The sequence below is a fragment of the Podarcis muralis genome, chromosome 8, assembly GCF_964188315.1.
Source record: "Podarcis muralis chromosome 8, rPodMur119.hap1.1, whole genome shotgun sequence".
In the NCBI taxonomy this organism is placed as follows: Eukaryota; Metazoa; Chordata; class Lepidosauria; order Squamata; family Lacertidae; genus Podarcis; species Podarcis muralis.
In genome coordinates, this window is record NC_135662.1 from 24,203,994 (window position 1) to 24,223,922 (window position 19,929).

Consider the following 19,929-nt stretch of genomic DNA (forward strand, 5'->3'; position numbering starts at 1 on the left):
AAACACTACGACAAATATTTTTATATTGTGAGCAAGTTTATTGCCTTCTATGTGTTTCAGTATACTTACTGATTACAGAATATCACCTCTCTCAGTAAATTCATATTTAAGATGAAGGTAACATGATTCTTCTACTTGATCATAAAAGGCAGTGTGGCTTACAGGGCGAGTCAAGCCATCTTCTCTCAGGAATAGTGAAGGACTTTTGTCCAAAGTGGAACACTTGCGCAGTATAATTTGTTCAGAAAAGCTGAAGCTAAGGTGAGGGAGCCAACCCTTCATGTAATTTCCATGGCTTTATTAACATTATTTCAATTCAACATCCGGGGGTAGGGGGGCAGATTGGGGGGAATTCTTCCAGTATTAACTGAACATGAGGGAATACCGTGGTTCCAGAAAATGTACCATCTTAAATACCCTAAAATCTTACTTGCTAAATGTATGGACCCCCAAAACCACTGTAAGCCTGAAATGTGCAGCCCAAACCACTATGTTACAATGGGGGCAGAATTCCTTAGTTGAGGCAAATCTGTATGTAAAGGGGGGGGGGGATAGTATACAACAATGTGGGGAATTGCCCCCCCCAGTATTGCTGAACTACAACTCCCATCAACCCCATCAAGCATGACCAATTATGGGAGTTATAGAGAAGCAACATTCAGAGAGCCAAAGGTTCCCCATGCCTGGTTTAAACATAAAAAAGCCATTAGCATTTGTTGTTAAGTACAGATGTTCAGTGTGTGTGCCTCTAAGGAATGGAAGAGATATTTGATATTGAACACAATACAGAATAGTTTTAAAGTCTATTTCATGTCACATATGCACAAAAGGTAAGGTATATTTTTGGAAGCTCCGACTCAAAATTAAGATGCCTGTACATGTTCAAGAGAAAAGCGTCTTTGGTACTTTTGAATGCCAGTGAGTTCCAACCAAAGTTAGACTTCAACCATAAGCCTAGCAAATCTGTATTGTAGGGATGCTGGGTTTCTTAACACCACAAGCCCTTTCTTGTCCACTGGCTGACCCACCAACATTCGCAGCAACCCTGTCAGACTAACAAACCCTAAAGCTTCACCACAGCCAGAGGCCAAGGAGAAGTCCCCTTGAGTGACAAATCCCAAGAGCGCTCTGGAACAGTGTGCTGCAAGATCTGGCAAAGGGTTCGGCCATAAGCCCAGAACCAGATCTTCATGTTCCGTCGGTGCGGCCTTCGTTGTATTCAAGGCACTGCTTTCTGTGGCCTTCCCGACGTCTTGCCTCTTCTTCCTTCCCTTTCGTTTCAACAACTTGCTCTTAAATCTGTCGCTGTGCTTAGGTTCCCGAGGGCCACAGTAGTCTTGGTCTTTGCTGAGCTGCAATAAATCTCCTTTTGTTGGAATGCAAATCATTGCGTGTAACTCGGGGCTACCTTTTTTGAGAAGGGACAAGCTGACCCACACCAGTGACCTGGGATAACGTTGAAGGATAGGCAGGAGGGCATCTTCAGTCAGATCCTTCTGATCTGACCTGGCGACAAGGCGCTGTAGCCTCCGATTTCTCCCAGGTGTTGGCTGGCACCAGACCGATACCTGCCTTAATAATTTTCTGCTCCTATTGAAAAAGATACAACAAGAAGTTATGTTTTCCTGCAGTTCAGTACAGAACAAGTGGGCCCTGCAACATAATGTTGCAGTATGGAATGCTCCCGTACAGAATTCCCACCCTTTGCCAGGGAACAATGTTCCATTTCCCCTTCCTTGCTTTCCTGTAGTTAGTCAACTGTATGCAGTCAGAGGTTGCTCAAGTCTCAATGGGCTGTTTATATACCGTATTTTTTGCTCTATAAGACTCACTTTTTCCCTCCTAAAAAGGAAGGGGAAATGTGTGTGCGTCTTATGGAGGGAATGCAGGCTGCACAGCTAAGATGCTTTCACTGCACAGCGATCCCTCTCGCTGTTCTGGCTTCTGATATTCAGAATATTTTTTTTCTTGTTTCCGCCTCCAAAAACTAGGTGCGTCTTGTGGTCTGGTGCATCTTATAGAGCGAAAAATACGGTAGTTTAGTTTTTTTGTTATACTTCTGCCTTCCCTTTGGCACATGGATCCATACCACATAAGGATCCATACATGCAGAATGAACTCACTGTAAGTATATAGGATGTTTTGCTATGAAAAAGTACAGTATCTGTAAAGATGCGATTTGTCTCTCTCTCTCTCTCTCTGTGTGTGTGTGTGTGTGTGTGTGTATGATGAAGAGCTTACTGAGACTGCACAACTTTGTTCAGAGTTTAAATACTGCATTTATTACGTGTTTATCATGCCCCTCCTTCAAGGAGCACAGGGGTGGCATACAATGTGCTCCAGTCCACCTTTTAGCTTAACTTTCACTCTGCAAAGTAGGCTAAGAGATAGTGACCCAAGGTCACCCAGTACGTTTTGGAGCAGAGTTGGATTTTGAATATAGGGCTCTTGCACTCCTACGCCACTCAGAAAATATAAGCATGGGCATCTGCAGGGCAAGAGACTCCTCTTTAAGAGCTAATTGCTACAGTTCTGGCTTCAGCCTGTTGAAATAACCAGGTGCTAACTGACCACACTCACTTGAAACAAGCCTTTAAAAGCTCCAAAGCGCAGAGGACATTTGTGTACACAGGTAATAAGCAGTTCACAAGTTCGTTAAGACAGCTCATAAGCAGAACAGCTTCTAAAGCTTGTCACATCTGACCAGGGTAAGCCTTAGAAGTTGAAGTACTCAAGGATCTAACTCTTGTTCCAAGGCAACAGCTTGCACACTCAAAATCCCTATGTATGGATTCACATGAGTCGCAAGTTGATTTCCCACTATGGTCAACGGGGGAATTGATTTGGTGTGCATACCTGAGAACACAGAAGGTCCAACCTGATGCAGCTTCATCTCTCTTGCACAGACCCATCGTTTTTCTCTCTTCTTCCACCTGCATGTCTGGGGAGCTCATCTCCATTTGCTGTTCTGAACTGGCAGCCACAGGTGATTCAGCCGCATGTGCTCCAGAGCTGGGGCCACAAGAAGCCTGTTCCTCAGTTGCACAAGACTCCTGGTCTAATGTGGGTACATGTTTTGCAAAAGCTCTGTTTCTGGCCTCCCAGTCCCTGTTCAGCTTATCCCAGGGACAGAGGAATGGTGCCAAGGTCCCATGCTTAACGTAATTGGCTCTTTTCGCAGGAGGACGCCTAAGATAAAGAAAAAAAACTTCTCATTTAGAAGCAGCAAAACATAGAGGGAAATACAAAATTATTTATTATTTATTTATATACAGTGGTACCTCGGGTTAAGTACTTAACTCGTTCCGGAGGTCCGTACTTAACCTGAAACTGTTCTTAACCTGAAGCACCACTTTAGCTAATGGGGCCTCCTGCTGCTGCCGCACCGCCAGAGCACGATTTCTGTTCTCATCCTAAAGCAAAGTTCTTAACCTGTAACCTGAAGCATATGTAACCTGAAGTATATGTAACCCGAGGTACCACTGTACTGCCTAATTGCCAAGAATTACATTGGTAAAAAGGATAAATTCTTTTTCTTTTTTTTAACCTTGGCTACATTAAAATAAATCCTTTCCCTAAATTATTGGCTGGAGGAAAATGCTTTCACGTCTTTTGCCATACTGAGTTGTGACCTAAAATGTCACGTTCCCATTCGGAAAGGTAATTTTTCTGAAGATTTAATCTGAATATGTACCACATGTACTGGCTGAGGTAAGGGGGGGAAGCTCCCAGGTGCATCTCAGATACCTACCTCTTAAACTTTTCAAGAAGATTTCTCTCCAATGTTTTGGCAAACTGCATGGCAGCAGGAGAGTCTGGGTAATCGTGCGGGATATGCGGTGTCCTCTTATACAGAGAATGTTTCAGAGCCTCCTGCAATCCCCCAACACGTGCACCTCGATACAGCTACAAAACAAATGTGTAAGATTGACATTCATTTATTTATCAGTTATGAATTGCCTTTTACGTAAGCCTCAAGGCGATTTAGAGACAGGCCATAAAACCAGTTAAAAAGTACAAACAACTGAAGACAGATTTAGAAACAAAACAAAACGAACACCTAAGGAAGGACCTTTTCATCGAGGTGCGAACGCTTGCTGGAACAAAAACTTCTTCATTGTTTTTCAGAAGATACAGATATCAGGCGCCTATTGTATTCTCAGTGCAGATGCTGTTCCACAGGCTTGGAAGCTTCAGATTGTAAGAAAAGCTAATATTGACAAGGTTCTTAGAAACTGCCCAGCTCAGTCCAAATAATCTACTTTTGCTTTCATTATGAAGAGGATCTTTTTTTAAAAATCCACAGCAGTTGCAACGTTTGGTTTGCATTTTGCAGCCTTAGGATCTAGGCATAGGGACAGCAGTGCAATATAAAAATATACCAGTTAAGAGAATGCAAGAACAAGAGGAAAGGTCCATAAACTAAAGTTACCGCTGCTTTTCTGGATTGCATGAAAACAGGGCAACAGGTCTGCCTGCAACGAATCCTCCTTTTGAACACCTAAGGCTGGTGTTTTGGAAAGTGAATCTCGTGTGGATGCTCAGCTTGCATTGCCTTTGGGGCTCTGTTTCTCCGACAGAATGGAAGGAACAGAAGTGGTATCAATATAAAACCATAAAACCACCATGGGATACTTCGTAGTAAACCTGGAGTTAATTTCATCAAGAGCTGTCAGAGTGCGTGCATTTTTAAAAATGTTTTGATCATCCTGAAGAGCAAAGGTATGTTAGTCAGCAATTATAGTTCATTACCCAGGGTTTTACAATCTGAAACATAACTTACAAAAGGTAGCCAAAAAGCCATGCCCCAACCTTTGGGCAAGCAAATATCCCAGCCACTTCCCCATCCTGGTCGATCTTCTCCAGCCATTTTTCCAGGCTGCTGAACCAGGAGAATAGGAATCTTGGATTCTTGGGGACCTAAGTCAAGATGTGATCCAGGCACCAAGAGTTTACTTCTCAGATGATTCAAGTCCTGGGATGAGAGGGGACACAAAGCACACAAAGGTTTGCTTAAAAAAGAAAAAAGAGGTACCAGAAGAAGAAAATATTCTTATTCTGCATTGTAAGCACTTAAACTTATCTTTACCTTAAAACAATTTAATAAGCCATAAGTAAAAGCTTCACTGAAAGCTATTCCAGGAACACAACATTTTTTCTTTAATGCAGTACGTTTCCTGTGTGTTAGTAGAGGAATATGGCAGCTTACAGGCCTGATCTGAATTTCTTTCTGTCAATGGCTCTGTAGTTTAGTAACTCTTTATAAATCACTGTTGTAAGGAGAGATGGAAACTGACATGTCACCCATCTATATCAAACAAAACTGTGTCTGCTATGATGCCATTTCCATGTTTACAGATCTCGGGACACAGGATCCAGCCACCTTGCTGAAACCAAGCAGGTTTAGGTCTGGTCTGCATCTTGATGGGAGATCGCCTAAGAAACTCACATATACTTCTTTGAGAGCCTGATGGAAGAAAGGCAGGATATAAAATGTACTCAGTAGATTGTCTGTGGGCGGTATCCAGCTAAACACTTCTGCAAGAACAAAGACTTCTGGCTGTGCTCCCTCTCCTCTCCCCATGTGCCCCCTAAGTCTGTGGTTGGGGCTCCCCGCTCCAACACTCCAGAACAGACACAGAGGGAGAGGGGAAGGAGGGGAAGGTCCATTTCGTCAACTGTAAGTCCTTGCACTAGCAGAATGGTTTAGCTGGATATTGCCCTTTGTAAGTGCAAATTATGTAACTAGAGATGCAAAGTAAATGAGGAGGTAACATTTTCAGATTAGAAAACCAAGCCTACTCTGGTACACTTCGCCAGCTGGAAAGAAATGGGCAGGATTTTGAGACAGACATTTCAAATCTCAAAGTAATTGGGCTTAACAGAAATGCACTGAGCGGCTGACATTTATATCCATTCATTGTTATTTCTGAGGTAAAGGTTACCTGTTCTGGCATTTTATTTTCTGTGACGTTCTTGCGGACGTTCTGGTCCCAAAGAAAGCTCTGTGCACACTCTGCTGGCACCCCTTCCAAGATCAGCTGCTTGACTTTTTCATCCTCTAAAGAAAAGGAAAAAAGAGGGACCCGTTGTCACTAAAAGGTTAAGAGCATACAAAGGGGGATGCAGAACAGCAAGTAGTGGGAAGATCATTAAAGCTTCTAACCTTAATAATTTCAGTTCATATTCCACGAGAAACTAGCTGAATGTTTTGTCTTAGGAGCATAGAAACCCTTGCTACTTCATTTAAAGGGGTATTTTGTACAAAGAGCAAACACACATTTAACAGCACAGAGAGAAATGAACCTTGAGTTCTACTCTAACAGAAGTCAAAGCCTTCTAGGAGTTTGTGGAGCTATAGGCAACAGTCCTAGTTTTACTCAGGTCTAAACTGAGGGAGCAACATTTTATAAAACACGGTCTCACTTTAAAACAGCCTTTCTCAGCCTGTGGGTCCCCAGATGTTGTTGAACTACAACTCCCATCACCCCTAGCTAGCAAGGCCAGAGCTCAGGGATGATGGGAGTTGTAGTCCACCAACATCTGGGGACCCACAGGTTGAGAACAATTGCTTTAAAAGCATGGGTGGGGAACTTGTGGTCCTCCAGATATTGATGGATTCCAGCCTACCATCATCCCTAACCGCTGGCCAAGTTAGCTTGGACGGATGAGAGCAGCAACATCTGGAGGGCCACAGGCTTCCCATCCCTGCTTTAAAGGCTGATGTGAAGGTGGTGATTTCAGAGTTCCCCTTGAACTTTACGTTCTGGAACTGCTCTCCTTTTCCTGCCTGAGCATATTGAGATCCAAGCCTGACACACTATTTTCTCACTGCAGAGTCAAGCACCACTCTCTAAGAGAATATTTAAACATCCCTTCACTCCTATCGACAGATCTTCAGGAACTGTGTGCACTCATATGCCATGCAGATAGTTGGCATTAGGTTTTGGGTGAAGGGTGGGGAAATTGTGGTGCCAAAAGATGCATGTGTTTAAGAGAATGGTTCTATTGAAAGGTTGATATGCCTGTGGCTCATTGTCACCCTTCTTATTTTTAGTACAGTGGAACCTCGGTTGTTGAACGCAATCCGTTCCAGAAGACCGTTAGACTTCTGAAATGTTCGACAATCGAGGTGCAATTGCCAGTTGGCAAAATCCATTCAATAAAATGGAGAAATGTGCCTTGGAAGCCATTCAACTTCCAAGGCGCATTTGTAAATGGAAACATTTGTTGGCGTTCGAAAGCCAAAGTGTTCAGCTTCCGAAGCGTTCGGCAACCAAGGTTCCACTGTATTAGCTATTGCAGCAAAAGAAAATTTTAGATTTTGTGACGACATGCTTAGCAAATCAGTATACCCTGCCTAAAGTACCCAACTTCATGTGTGATATTTGGAACACTTTACCCAAAACACATGGTGCAATGAATCTTCAAATGACTACACCTGAAGAAATCCTACTCCACCATGTATTTTAAGGGAGACTGCAGAACCTTAATGAATAGAATGCCTCCCTAAGAATGTGAAAAGCATGCATGCCAAGTAAGGGAATGAAGTACTAAATAATTATAGAGAGTAAGGAAGATACAGAAAACCAAATCAATGTTTCCTCCATGACTATGGGTTGTATCCAATGCCAGTCGTACTCAAGAGGAGACCAACTGAAATTAAGGGACATGGCTAACTCATCCCTCTAATTTCAATGGTCCTCCTCTGAGTAACAATATAAAAGCCCTGCTGGATCAGGGCCAGCATCCTGTTGCCAGTGGACAACCACATGCCTATGGAAACCTGAAAACAGGACCTGAGCAGAACAGCGTTCTCCCCAGCTGTGCTTCCCAGCAACCAGGTTCAAAGGCACATTGCCTCCAAGAGCAGAAAGAGAACATAATCTGAGTGGTCAATAGCCACTGATAGCCTTTTCCTCCATGAATCCTCTAATCCTCTTTTTAGGTCATGCAAGTTGTTGGCCAGCATTACTTTTTGTGGGCTCTCATGTTCAGCAGGACATTGTTGGACACAACCCTAAGCTAATGCAGGGGAAGAGCTGTGGAGCACTATCCAAAAGAAGCACCAGCTTTCCTTAAGATTTCTTTCTTAGGTGGCATCTTCCCCTCTGCCTGTTTGCAAACACGAGTCTTCAGCCATCCAGGCTCCCATTGCTGGTTCCCCACATACATCCATTTAAGATCTTCTCTGGCTACCCTTTGTTCTTCAGCCATCAGCTTTAGCTTGCATGCACTGCTTATGGGCATGCACTGCCTGCAGAATGCCTCAAAACAGAAAGGGTTATTAAATTCACAAACATATATAGTGAAAGGCTATGGTAGACAGCAGAGTCGCACAGGCTTGGAAGGGCTGGCGTGTCCCTCACTGCCTTGACCAACCCAAAGTTTCTCACAGGGCTATAAAATCTGGATACATTTGTGAATCTACACCGAAGCAATCAGAAGTATCAAACCACGGCTACCTGAGTGCATATTTATGTCTGAAAAGTACTTTATTGGGAAACGCCAAACAATGTTGCCCTGGCAAGTGAAGAAGGACCTTATAATACAGAAGAAAAGAACCAAAGTTTTAAGATTTTCTTATGGTTTTGTCCAGGAGTAGAAGCCACAACTCAAGATCATGGCACATCCTTTGCAAATAGAAAAAATCCAAGCATTAATCCCTGGCATCTTCGGTTGAAGGATACCAGGACTAAGAGATACACCCTGCATAACAAAATGGAAAGTGGCTTCAAGTCAGAATATACTGTTTGGTTCGATGGGCAAGTTGTCTGTAGCGGTTAAATCCATATTAAAAGGGAGAGACGTAGATAAGCCTAAGTGAAGCAGATGCCAAATGTAGACAGGTAAAAGAAATGTGTGTTTATAGGGATTCTTTTTGCTCCAAACCTGCCCCATTACTGAAAAATAATTGTTTGTGTGCAAAGAAATGGTGAAAAGTGAAATAATGAATCCAGTGCCGTGGAATTAATTGGCAAATAAGTACAGTGGGACTGAATTATGGAACTTTTGATTCTTACTCTCATTACAGAAAAATATTTCTAAGGCTAAATTAGCGCTGCAAGCCTATATATTGTTATATGTGGAGAACTCTTTCACACTTTTTCTGAAGTGTATGTTTGTAGGCAATACGAGCCTGTAGAAATGAAGTGTTGCATCTTGAGGTATAGCACCTGTTGGCCTCGCCAGGATTCGAACCTGGATCATCTGTACCATTTAACAGAGGCTTCCATTGAGCACAAGACCAGTTTGGTGCCAAGTCCCTTCCTCACAACTGCCATTATTCTCTACATAGAATTAATAATATAGGATGTGTGCATCTATTTGGTATGTTTAATGGAACCCTAAAAAGCCATGAGATAAGAGCAACGCTCCCTGGAATATACTATATATTTTAGGAAATGGTTTGCCTGTGTGTTCTCTATAGGTTTGGCTACCTCTTGAGATTCCACTGACAAACTCACTACAACAGTTCCTAAGGTGGGGGAAGTGGTCTTTATCAATGTTTGGGTGTCAGCCATTTTGAATCAAGATGGTGGACTAAAATGTGACTTTGGCATGACTCCGCCCAATTGTTAGCATGATGGGTCCAAACTCACAACACTAGCCATTTAAAAATCACAATAGGTTTTGCTTTCTAAAAATTCCCAGGCAGCCCTGGGCACTCTCTGCTAATGCTTAATAAAGACACATTAACTTAACTTGACATAAAAGTAGATTGATGTACTCTTTACAGACACATATTAGATGAGATACCTTACCTTGATATCTTTCAGGATTTGGCTTGGCTTTCGCTCTCTTTTTAGGCAAATTCACTCGAGGATCCCCCACAGTCAAACCCAGTACAGTACCTGATGGAACGTCTGATGAACTTAACCCTTTAAACACATAAAATGGATGACCTTTAAACATAAACGTTTTACTGACAAGTATTACATTTTGATATTTCAAGATCAAATGTACACCAGCAAGTATATAAAGCATGTAAACAGAAGGCACTACTAGAATGCTACCTTGCAACAATTCAAAGATGGCTTCTTGACGGCGATGAAGAGACACCAGATCAGGATCTCTGCAATTATCTATCCACCAGCTGTTGATTTCAGAATCTGTAGGCTCCACTTCCTAGATAACCAATCACAACATGTAAGGTAAGAGGGGAAAATATGTAATTCGCTGCTACAAAGCTCAGTTCCTCCCCTTTTACCTCAAGGGCTGCCAATGGACATATGTGTAACTGTCTCCTAGAGAACCAACTTCTACATGAAAGCTGGTTATGGTACAACTGCCAAGACCTCCAAGAAGGGGTCAAAGGCTTGGTCATGATTGCTATCACAGTATGGTAATGTACAACTCAAATACATCCAAAACACTCAAGTGTTTTAGAGTGGTTTTGAATACTGAGCAAGGGAATTTGCACCAGCGCATAATATGAGAATAGGCAGGAGCAATGATCCAGCATCCTGGCGTAACCAAGTCAATTGGTCTTCCTGCTCATACCAAAGAGAGCCACAAACTTCTGCTTCTTCTACCACCATGGCACACAAGATTGCCACAGAATTTCTTTTGCAGTTGGAACACAGGAAGCAGCCTGACACTCAGCCAGGCCCCTGGTTCACCTAGCTCAGTAGTGTCTACCCCAGAGTATCCAACATGGTGCCCTCCAGATGCTGTTAACTACAACTCCCATCATCCCTGACCACTGGCCATGCTGGTTGGCCTGATGGGAGATGAAGTCCACCATGATGGTTACCACCAGTCTATTCTAAGTGGCAGGGACTACCCAGTTTTTCCCAGGAGATGCCAGGAATGGAACCTGGGATCTTTTGCAAGCAAACCTTGTGATCTACTACAGTTTCAAAAGGAGGGCTTACTATACAGCTCTATCCATTATACAGCTCTAGGCTGTATTATTTTATAATATGGAGGTTCAGGACACTAAGTCAGTGGTATGACTTAACACAAGATGTCTCAAACTTTTCTAGATGAGTTGGGAATCATATGCTAATATGCAGTACCACAATACTAGATTCTAGCAGTTGACTACAGAGCAATGCAATAACAGCAATGTGATCCTGAGCACATGACAAAAGCAAGCATGAAAATTGCTGATTAGCTTACAGTATGGACGCAAGCAGCTTTGAGTGCCTCTGTGAGGACGCAGTTTGAGAGGGGACCAATTAACCGATATCTGAGAATCTCCATTGTTAGGTCGCTGGAAGAGACAAAAGCTACATGTCAAAACATGAAGTCAGGAGTGATGAATTAATCCAGTTCCAGCTTGTGCCCACTTCACATGTGTTGATTCATAAATCCGTTCTATCACATTTTGCATTCATCTGTTGTTTTTTTAATAATCTCAAACATTCTTATTTCAGTACCTAATTAAAACTGTATAATCTCATGGCTTTCCCACAAAGAATCCGGGGAACTGTAGTTTGTCAAGGGTGCTGAGAATTGTTAGGAGACTCCCATTTCCCTCACAGAGCTACAATTCCTAGAGTTCTTTGGAAGAGGGATTGGCTGTTAAGCTACACTAAATTGTAGCTCTTTGAGGGGAATAGGGGTTTTATAACAATTCACAGTGCCTTTAACAAACTACAGTTCCCAAGATTCTTTCTGTTTAAAAAGGCTGTTTAAAGTGGTATGACACTGTTTTGAATGTATAGTGAAAACGGGGGCCTAGTTCAATTTGTTTACCAAAGTTCTTCTTCATCCCTTCGTATAATGAGGCAACTTGACTAGACTATAAATGAGAAATGTGTTAAGAGTACCCAAACAAGTACCTTATCACAACTCCAGTAGTTTGTGATGTCCAGCGATAGGACTGGTGGAGATCTCTGGTCCCATCGCCAATAATTTTTTTCACTGGGACAGCCATTTCGCCTCCATTGTCTTTCCTCTTCCTTTTCTGGCCAACTTCCTCAGCAACAACCGACTGGCTTTCTTCATGAGGTGATATTGCAGCTGGTTCAGGGTTACAGATTTCCATGGGCTCAGAACACCGGAAGGCTGCTTTTAACTCAGCCAAGATCTCCTAATGGGAAGCAGGGAAAAGGGCTCATCAAATGTGAAGGCCACCATCTTTTATGCAGGTTTCAGGCAAGAGATTAACAGCGACGTCCTTGGAAATAAGCAGCTGAAAGAGAGGGCCGGCAGATGGACTTTTTAGCTCCACATTCTCAGGTTGCCAGCCCTCTAGATGGAGCTTAAGTCCACTCAGTAGAATATCCTGCTGTCAAAAGAATAAAAGGGCTTTTTTATATTTTAAAAGATCTCAATGACCCTACAAACGATTTATGTAAGACTCTTTTTAGAAAGCACTTTCTACAAATCTTACGCAGTACTGGCGCAACTAGATGAAACAGTTGCTCAGGCCAAATGTTTGGCTTCTTAGCTCAGCTTGTACAGCTTGTGCAGAAGGCCCCAGGCTCAAGCCCTGGCATCTGTGGCTAAAAGCTTCAGGTAGGCTGGGTGGAAGGCCTTTGCTCAAGTTCATGCAGAGAGCTTCCGCCCTTGGGCTAGTTGAACAAACAGGCTGACCTGGTATAAAGACAGCTTCCCCTGATCTTCTACCTGTGCTAAAGGGAGGGTTCAGGCACTCCCTTCACCCACATGACCTTTCCAACCTCTTTTTTGGTGGGAATCAACCATATGAAAGGCTTCCACTTCAGGCCTACTTCCCCTTCACAAGAGGTTAGCTTTTAATAACAGGTATTTTTTACTACACTAATTATAAAGGTTAAAAAAAAAAAAGGAAAAAAACGGCTTGTACCTGCTTAAAGACAGGGTGGGTCCATATCCACAGCTGTCTGTTTTCGGAAGTACTATCCGTCCCAGCTCTGGGTTTCCAAAGGAAAGTAACCGGTCCAAGTGCACCTGCAGGGTATTGGTCTGCCTGGTACATGGTGAGAGCACCCTGGCGCTTCCCAGATAGACAAGGAATAGCTGCAAATGTTGGCCCTGAGAAGAGACAGGCTAAAAATGCTCAAGGAAATAGTGCCCACTTAGCAAGATATTATAACCTTTGTAACTGGACGACCACATCTAGAAATAGCATTCCGATTTTAAAATTGGTCAACTGTAATGAATGGATGTAGCAACTACTGCGGTTTTTTCCTTTGTTATTGTTGAATTCTAAATAAAGTATTCTTCTTTTTTAAAAACATAATAATAGAAGTAGCATTCCAAAGTCTAAACTGGCAGAATTAAGAGATGGAACATGGGGATGGTGGGGGAGAACAGCTCCTACAGTAGTTCTTGCTTTAAAGAATTCAGAGCTGGTCACACACCTGGTCCACAATGAACCTTCTTAAGATCTTTTTATCCTGCTAAAGTTGTATTGGGAATGGAAAGGAAGTGACGGCTTAGTGTTTTTTCTAAACAAACTTTATGACTAGTCCTGATTAGTTATGACAAGTATTTCTTCTAGCTGATCAACTATAGACTTGTTTTGTTTTCCCCTCACAGATCAACGTAACATAAAATGATTAACAGGCTATCTTGAGAATCTTGAACAAGCCATGTATGCATGTGCTTGCTTATACTTCACCCCCTTCTTGATTTAATTCCTTATTTTGCCTTTTGTTCTAAGCAGAGTTTACTGCAACACACAAACTAGCAAACTATGGTTTGAACCATTCCTCCAAACATGTATGGGAGCCATGGTTTGGAGGATTACTTCAGTATGGGAGAACAGCTTTGGAAGACTTATCTGGAAGGCTGCTCTAAACACAACGTGGCCATCACAAGTGACCGCTGCTGCAAAAGTCACAGTATGATTTATTTTACAAACTTATAACGTGCCACACTAATCACAGGCGTCTATGCCATAGTGGACCTAAATTATACTCGACAGCAAAATAGATAATTGACTTTCTTGACATCAGCAAATTAAGTGGGAGGAGCAGGAACAAATAATGGAGTGCAAAGAACTATTAAATATACACCCAGCCCTTCATTATGCTCTTTCCCCTTGCATAATACACGGTTTTATTTTGCAAAAATACTAAATGAGCATACTTAGTACCACCCAGCCCTAGACAGCAGGCGCCCATGCCCAACCCAAGAGTTAGCATTCGCAATGTATGTATTTTAAAATAAGGAAATGTTACCTGCATCTATGCTACACATTCGAGCAAGTGCTGTAAGCAGCTCTTCCTCTTTTCCAGTCACCTCCAAGCAACAATAATAAGATAAATCCTGATGTAAAAGAAAAGCTATTGAATTTTAAGCTGGGGAAAAGAAACCGGGCATGCTTGAGAGGTCAGAAGAAAATGATGGATTTTGTTTATAAAAAACAGAGTCATTCTTCTAGACTAATTCACATATCAGGAGATTGAGTTTGCAGAAGTGTGGCAAGCATTTAGACAATGTGGACAGAAGCACTACTCAAAATCTATCTCATGTGTTAATAAGCAACATTCTCCGACTATCTTACGAGATGCATGAAGACCAAAAGCTATCTCTAGATTATAACATGTTAACAAGGACTCAAGAGCCAGTATACTTAAGACACGAGGACAGGATGGTACATAAAAACAGCCAGATACTGATAAGCAAACTTCATTTTCTTTCTCCACTCAACAGGTGCTTTAGAACAGGAAGGAGAAAGACAGTCTATGGGATCGACTTTCCCAAGAGGACATGCTCTTGTGCTTGTCTGGTTTTTTAAAAAAGCTGAAGTGCTTCTCCTGCCAAGTATGAAGGCATAAAATGTCACAGTACCTGAAGGAGGCAGTGGCTAGTCATGGCCCGGTAGCAGGCCCTATAGCTCTTGGTTGTGGGCCTGTCTCCTAGGCAATACCCCCACTTCTTCACCATATGAAACCGCTTTGCGTGCCAGATGTGCGTTTCCAGCCACACGTTCTTCTTTTGCCTGCGGTTGAACTCCACCACCAAGTTCGTATGGCGCCGCCTGGCCTTACGGCACTTGCTCTTGGACAGTTCTTTCTTCTGATGTTCAAATTTCTCTGTCTGCATAGGTAGAACAAGGGAACAATGGTTTCCCCCCCTTGAATTTGTTTCCCAAAGGGAAGGCAACCCAATTCAATTCACCCATATGACTTTTAGAAGACATCTGAAGGCAGCGCTGTACAGGGAAGTTTTTTTATGTTTTTTGATGTTTTATTGTGTTTTTAATATTTTGTTGGGAGCTGCCCAGAGTGATTGGGGCAACCCAGTCAGATAATTAAATTGTTATTATTATCTATGGTGGAGGGCACAGGGACTTGTGGGGTTTATATTGGAGATAGCACAAATAGAAAATTCTTGGAAATATTAAATAAGCTTAGGGATAGAATAAGAATATGTTAGAGTAAATACCAAGGATTAACATACTAATAAAGGAGAAGAGGTTAGTAAATGAAAGGAGTCAATATTATTAGAAATATGAATTTGGAGAACTGTTATATAGGTGACATAATGAAATTCAGTTAGAGGGGATTTGTGGAAGTCAGTTATCAATGTAATGAGAATTAGGTATTTGAAGAAACCATTTTTTGTGTTTAGTTTATTGTGGTGTGATGTGTTTTTCCTTGTTGTGTGTTGTGTTATGTTATGTTATGTTATGTTATGTTATTTTTGTGATAAATGTGGGAAATCAATAAAATTCATTGAAAAATAATATATATTGGAGACAGCACAGTGACCTATCACTACTCTCCAAGCCCTCCTGCCAAAGAATATGGAGAAACCGTCTGGCGTGGGGGAAGTCCCACAGAGGCCTGCCATGCCTTGCTGCATTAACACCATCCTACGTGCAACAGCAATTACATTCCCCCACCCCACCCCCCAACACACACAAAAGGAAAGGTTATATAGAAGGATGAACTATTACACGGAAGCACCAGCAAGCTAACTGGGAAAACAAGCTAAAGACACACCTCTATTCTGGCAAGCTCACGAAGTCGCCTGGGCAGGCGTTTGATATTGTGGCTCATAGCTCGCCTCCTCATGTGTCTCGGTAGAGACTGAAACACTAAGGTGTTGGAAGACTTCTGCGTAACAGCTTTCAGCATAGCTTTTATTTCTGCAGCACGAGCCTGAACAAAAGGAGACACTGAAATAAAAAGAGAATTTGTTTAGCACCTGAAAGAACTAAATGAGGACTGTTTCTCACTTGGCAGCAATGAGGTTCATAAATTTTATTAAATCTCTTAAACCTATGGGTGTGTAACTTAAGGTTCAACATGGAGAATGCTGAAACATTACTGGAAGAAGACGTGTGATTATTAAAAGTCTGGGGTTAATTGTAATTATAAATGAAACTCTCTGAACTCCTCCTCCTTGGCTGTGCAGATGAGTCTCTGGCTCTCTTGGCTTGTTCTTATTGCATTAAGAAATAGGTTTGTTTGACATCTTAACACAGACATGTTGGGTGATATTCATTGTTCATGTATGCTTACCTGTGACATATTTGGGCATTTCACAGGAAGCTTTTTGTTGTGAAAAGCCCTGTTGTGAGGTTTCAGAACGCAGATCTGTTGACAAGTCAAAGAAGAATTACCGTGTAAATTGACTGAAGTCACAGACTAAGAGCATACTACAGCCTATAGCGATAGCCCTGAAATAAAATTGATTCTAGAATTTGGCAACAACTCTCCTATCACTTAATTCGACATGTATAAAAGTTAGGGTTCCTTTATCTAAACAGCATTTTAAACAAGAATTTTTACACTGAGCCACGTGAACATATTATAAAGAAATTTAAATGAAACTACACTTAGAGATAGTTAACATTTTACAGCAGTGAGCAGTTCTGGAGTTAAGCTGCAGCCTCTTCATAAACACCTAAACACCACACCAAGTGACAATGAAATACATCAGCTGAAGCTTATTGAAGCTTCAGGGTGGTGCATGGTATTCCAATCATAAGGTTTTTTTTGTAGTAACTGTAATACACAATGTTATATGTTGTAAGATTTTTAATTACATTTTTATAGGCATGCTGAGAGACCATTGGTGGTCTGTGGACTGCAGTTTGGGATTCTCTCCTTTATTCCTACGATCGCTGTTGGGACACTCCAACAATGCTGCTTTTCAAGCAAGGAATGAAACACAATCTCTTCTTTCCCAACTGGAGGTATCTGCTGGCCACCTACACTACTGCATGCATACAAACTTGGGGACTAATCAGTTCTGTTCCTTATGTTTGACAAGTGGACCAACTAGCCTAAAAGCAGCACACAAGGGAGCTATTTCTCAACCAATCAGCCAGTCCCACCGCAAATTTCTCCGAACAAATCTCCCTTCCTCCCCCCCCCCCTCTTCTTCTCTTTTTCAAACTTATGTGACCACACATAGCCCTCCTTTGGACCAGTGGAACAGGACAAGGGCTGTGTCAAATTTGGCCTTGTTTTTAAAAGGTCCCTTCTCTAAGGTTTCATTCTTATCTCCAGATTACCTTTATTTTTTTAGATTCAAAGTTTCATGGGTAATTCGTACCAATTCAGATGTCTGTACCACTATGGGGATGGGGAACCTCCAGACGTTTTGGGATTCATTTAATTCCCATCCTCTTTGCCCACTGGCCATACTGGCTGAGACAGATGGGAGCTGGAAGTTCAACAACATCTGGAGGACCATAGATTCCCTAGACTTGCACTAAGCCACAACAGCTACCTTGTTTCTTGCATTCAGAGGCTCCATCACCACCATTTTGAAAGTGTATTTCACTGTGGCTTGGCCCACCATCAAAGGTAAAGGTCACATTGGTAGGCTGGTTTTTCATCTTCTTGGCTCTTTTCTTCTCTTTTGCATTTGACATTCCTGTGGGAGCAAAACGGAAGCAACTAAAGATGCAACTCCACCATTACCATCTAGCATTGTAATACAGTAAGCCTGCAAAACATGTGGGAATAATGTTTCAGGGATCATGCCTAAAGCTAAAATCACGTACAATCAATGCGCTTCGGGTTCAAGGACAAGTGGAAGTGACAAAATTATTTTTCCTGGAGGCCTACCTTTCAAGTTTTTGGGTTTTTTTTTTTGGCCACTTGCATAAAGCTGAATGTGCACAAATTACATGTGCCTAAGTTGTGGCTCCTGTTGCTTGGTCCCTGCTCCTGCCAACCTAGCAGTTTGAAAGCACGTCAAAGTGCAAGCAGATAAATAGGTAGCGCTATGACGGGAAGGTAAACAGCGTTTCCGTACGCTGCTCTGGTTCGCCAGAAGCGGCTTAGTCATGATAGCCACATGACTCAGAAGCTGTACGCCGGCTCCCTCGGCCAGTAAAGCGAGATGAGAGCCGCAATCCCAGAGTCATCCGCGACTGGACCTAATGGTCAGGGGTCCCTTTACCTTTTAAGTTGTGGGGTTAATAGCATAATGAATATATGTAGCGCTTCAGAGCTGACCAAGACCTGCAGCTCTTCAAAAGATTCATTACAAAGTAAACATCTTTAAAAAAAAAAAAGATGGTTGCAGAACTATGATTAACAGTGTTGTAAACAAAATCTGCCCCTTTCCCTTATGGGGTATCCAAGAGCCCGTATAGAGTCCTTACGTAGGTTCCCTGTTGGTAGGAGAAAATAACAGAGGCCAACCAGAGAATATTGGGAAGCAAAGAAACTAGGAAAGGAGGTGGAACCCAGAACAACGGAGCGCAAGGCCTTATACAGACATTTTAAATTCCCTGCCCTGGAGCTCAAGACAATGGGGAGGCTTTTCCATTTTCCTTTGACCTTGAAGAAAACATTTGCTCAGTTTGGGAATCAAAATGGTTTCAGGTCGGTTTTCCTGTGCTGATCTATATATGTGCTTGGTTGTTACACTTAGGAACATTTAACATATATCTAAGACCTCAAAATTCCTATCACAACAGCAACATCCCACCAGAAACTGATTTCCACCTGTTTTAGTACACCAACACATATATAATCAGGTTTACTTCTGTAATTTATGAAAAAAAATATGAATAAAATTACTATGAAATGAACAATATCAAAGGCATTGTACCAGCAAGTAGTGGACAATGTTGCATTAAGCTTTCCCCTCCCCCTTGCCTGCATTTTTGCAGAGTCATCCCATCACTTTCACAGGCAGTGCCCAATACTGAGTCAGCATCTTTTCCTTATCACGGCTGCACTTACATCGACACCAGCAGCGTATAACAATACTGTTTACTCCAGTGCAGAATTCCTTTAGGAGCAGTAAATCGAGGGAAAGCAGCAGCAATTTGGATGGTTAGAAGCGTTCTGCTTAACCACTGCCAATCAGGGCAAAAGAGGCTGGGGAATGATTCATGGCATCATTTTCACTACCATTTTAATTTGTGCGATGCCACAGCAAACATTTGCACTTATTTTATTTTTTAAAAATACAGCCTGCTATATCATCTGGAGCAGCCTAGAACAAAAATGCACGAGCAAGGGAATTGTTTTCATGCGTTTTTCCTCCCGCAGGCTTCCCAGGGCCTCAGAGTGGCTAGACTAGACAGCCCTAAGTCTGATCTAGCGGGGCTCTTGTGCACCAGTATTTTCAATGGATTCTTAAGAACATGCGCTGAAAATTAAGCCCCTGGTTTCTCCCCATTCCCAAAGCATGCCCTGTCCCCGAGGGGACAAGCCAATGAAAAGGCAAGGAGACAGCCCCCCCATGCAGCCACAAATGCGTTAGTGTGGGACGTCCAGTTGGAGAGTAGAGAGCAGGATATGTTAGAAACTGCCTTCTTACAAGTCACTTCTGCACCACGAGCACCATTTCAGCCGGGGGAGCGAGCCTCCTTCCCCGTCCCACGCCCTTTCCCCACAACCCGCTACCTGAAACCTGTCTGGGCTGGGCTGATGAAGGAAAAAGGAGTCAGCCAGGCTCTTCTCCTGCGGATCCGGCGCGCTGCACTTCGCCCAGGCGACCACGTTGCGTCCACTTCCGCCAAGCGGCACTTTCTTTATTCTCCTATCTGCCCCCTTAACCCTCAAGACTACA

The 19,929-nt window shown here is 42.5% G+C and overlaps 1 protein-coding gene across 3 annotated transcripts; it reads right to left on the bottom strand.

Moving 5' to 3' along the window:
- Positions 1–283: 283 nt before the first annotated feature.
- On the bottom strand, positions 284–19,906 carry POP1 (POP1 ribonuclease P/MRP subunit). 3 transcript variants are annotated; one of them, XM_028736421.2, is made up of 16 exons: positions 19,764–19,906; positions 17,626–17,772; positions 16,410–16,484; positions 15,888–16,063; positions 14,731–14,979; positions 14,118–14,205; positions 12,779–12,966; positions 11,790–12,040; positions 11,125–11,218; positions 10,017–10,128; positions 9,765–9,881; positions 5,946–6,061; positions 4,784–4,975; positions 3,752–3,906; positions 2,857–3,189; positions 284–1,590 (listed from the first exon to the last, which is right to left on the bottom strand). In XM_028736421.2, exons 2-16 carry the CDS (start codon positions 17,768–17,770, stop codon positions 936–938), a joined length of 2,946 nt encoding a protein of 981 aa, XP_028592254.2. In that variant the 5' UTR covers positions 17,771–17,772; positions 19,764–19,906; the 3' UTR covers positions 284–935. The 3 variants fall into 3 exon arrangements, with proteins under 3 accessions (XP_028592254.2, XP_028592255.2, XP_028592256.2); XM_028736422.2 differs by having other exon boundaries at positions 19,678–19,770; XM_028736423.2 differs by lacking the exon at positions 19,764–19,906 and adding an exon at positions 19,095–19,465.
- Between the last annotated feature and the right edge of the window lie 23 nt (positions 19,907–19,929).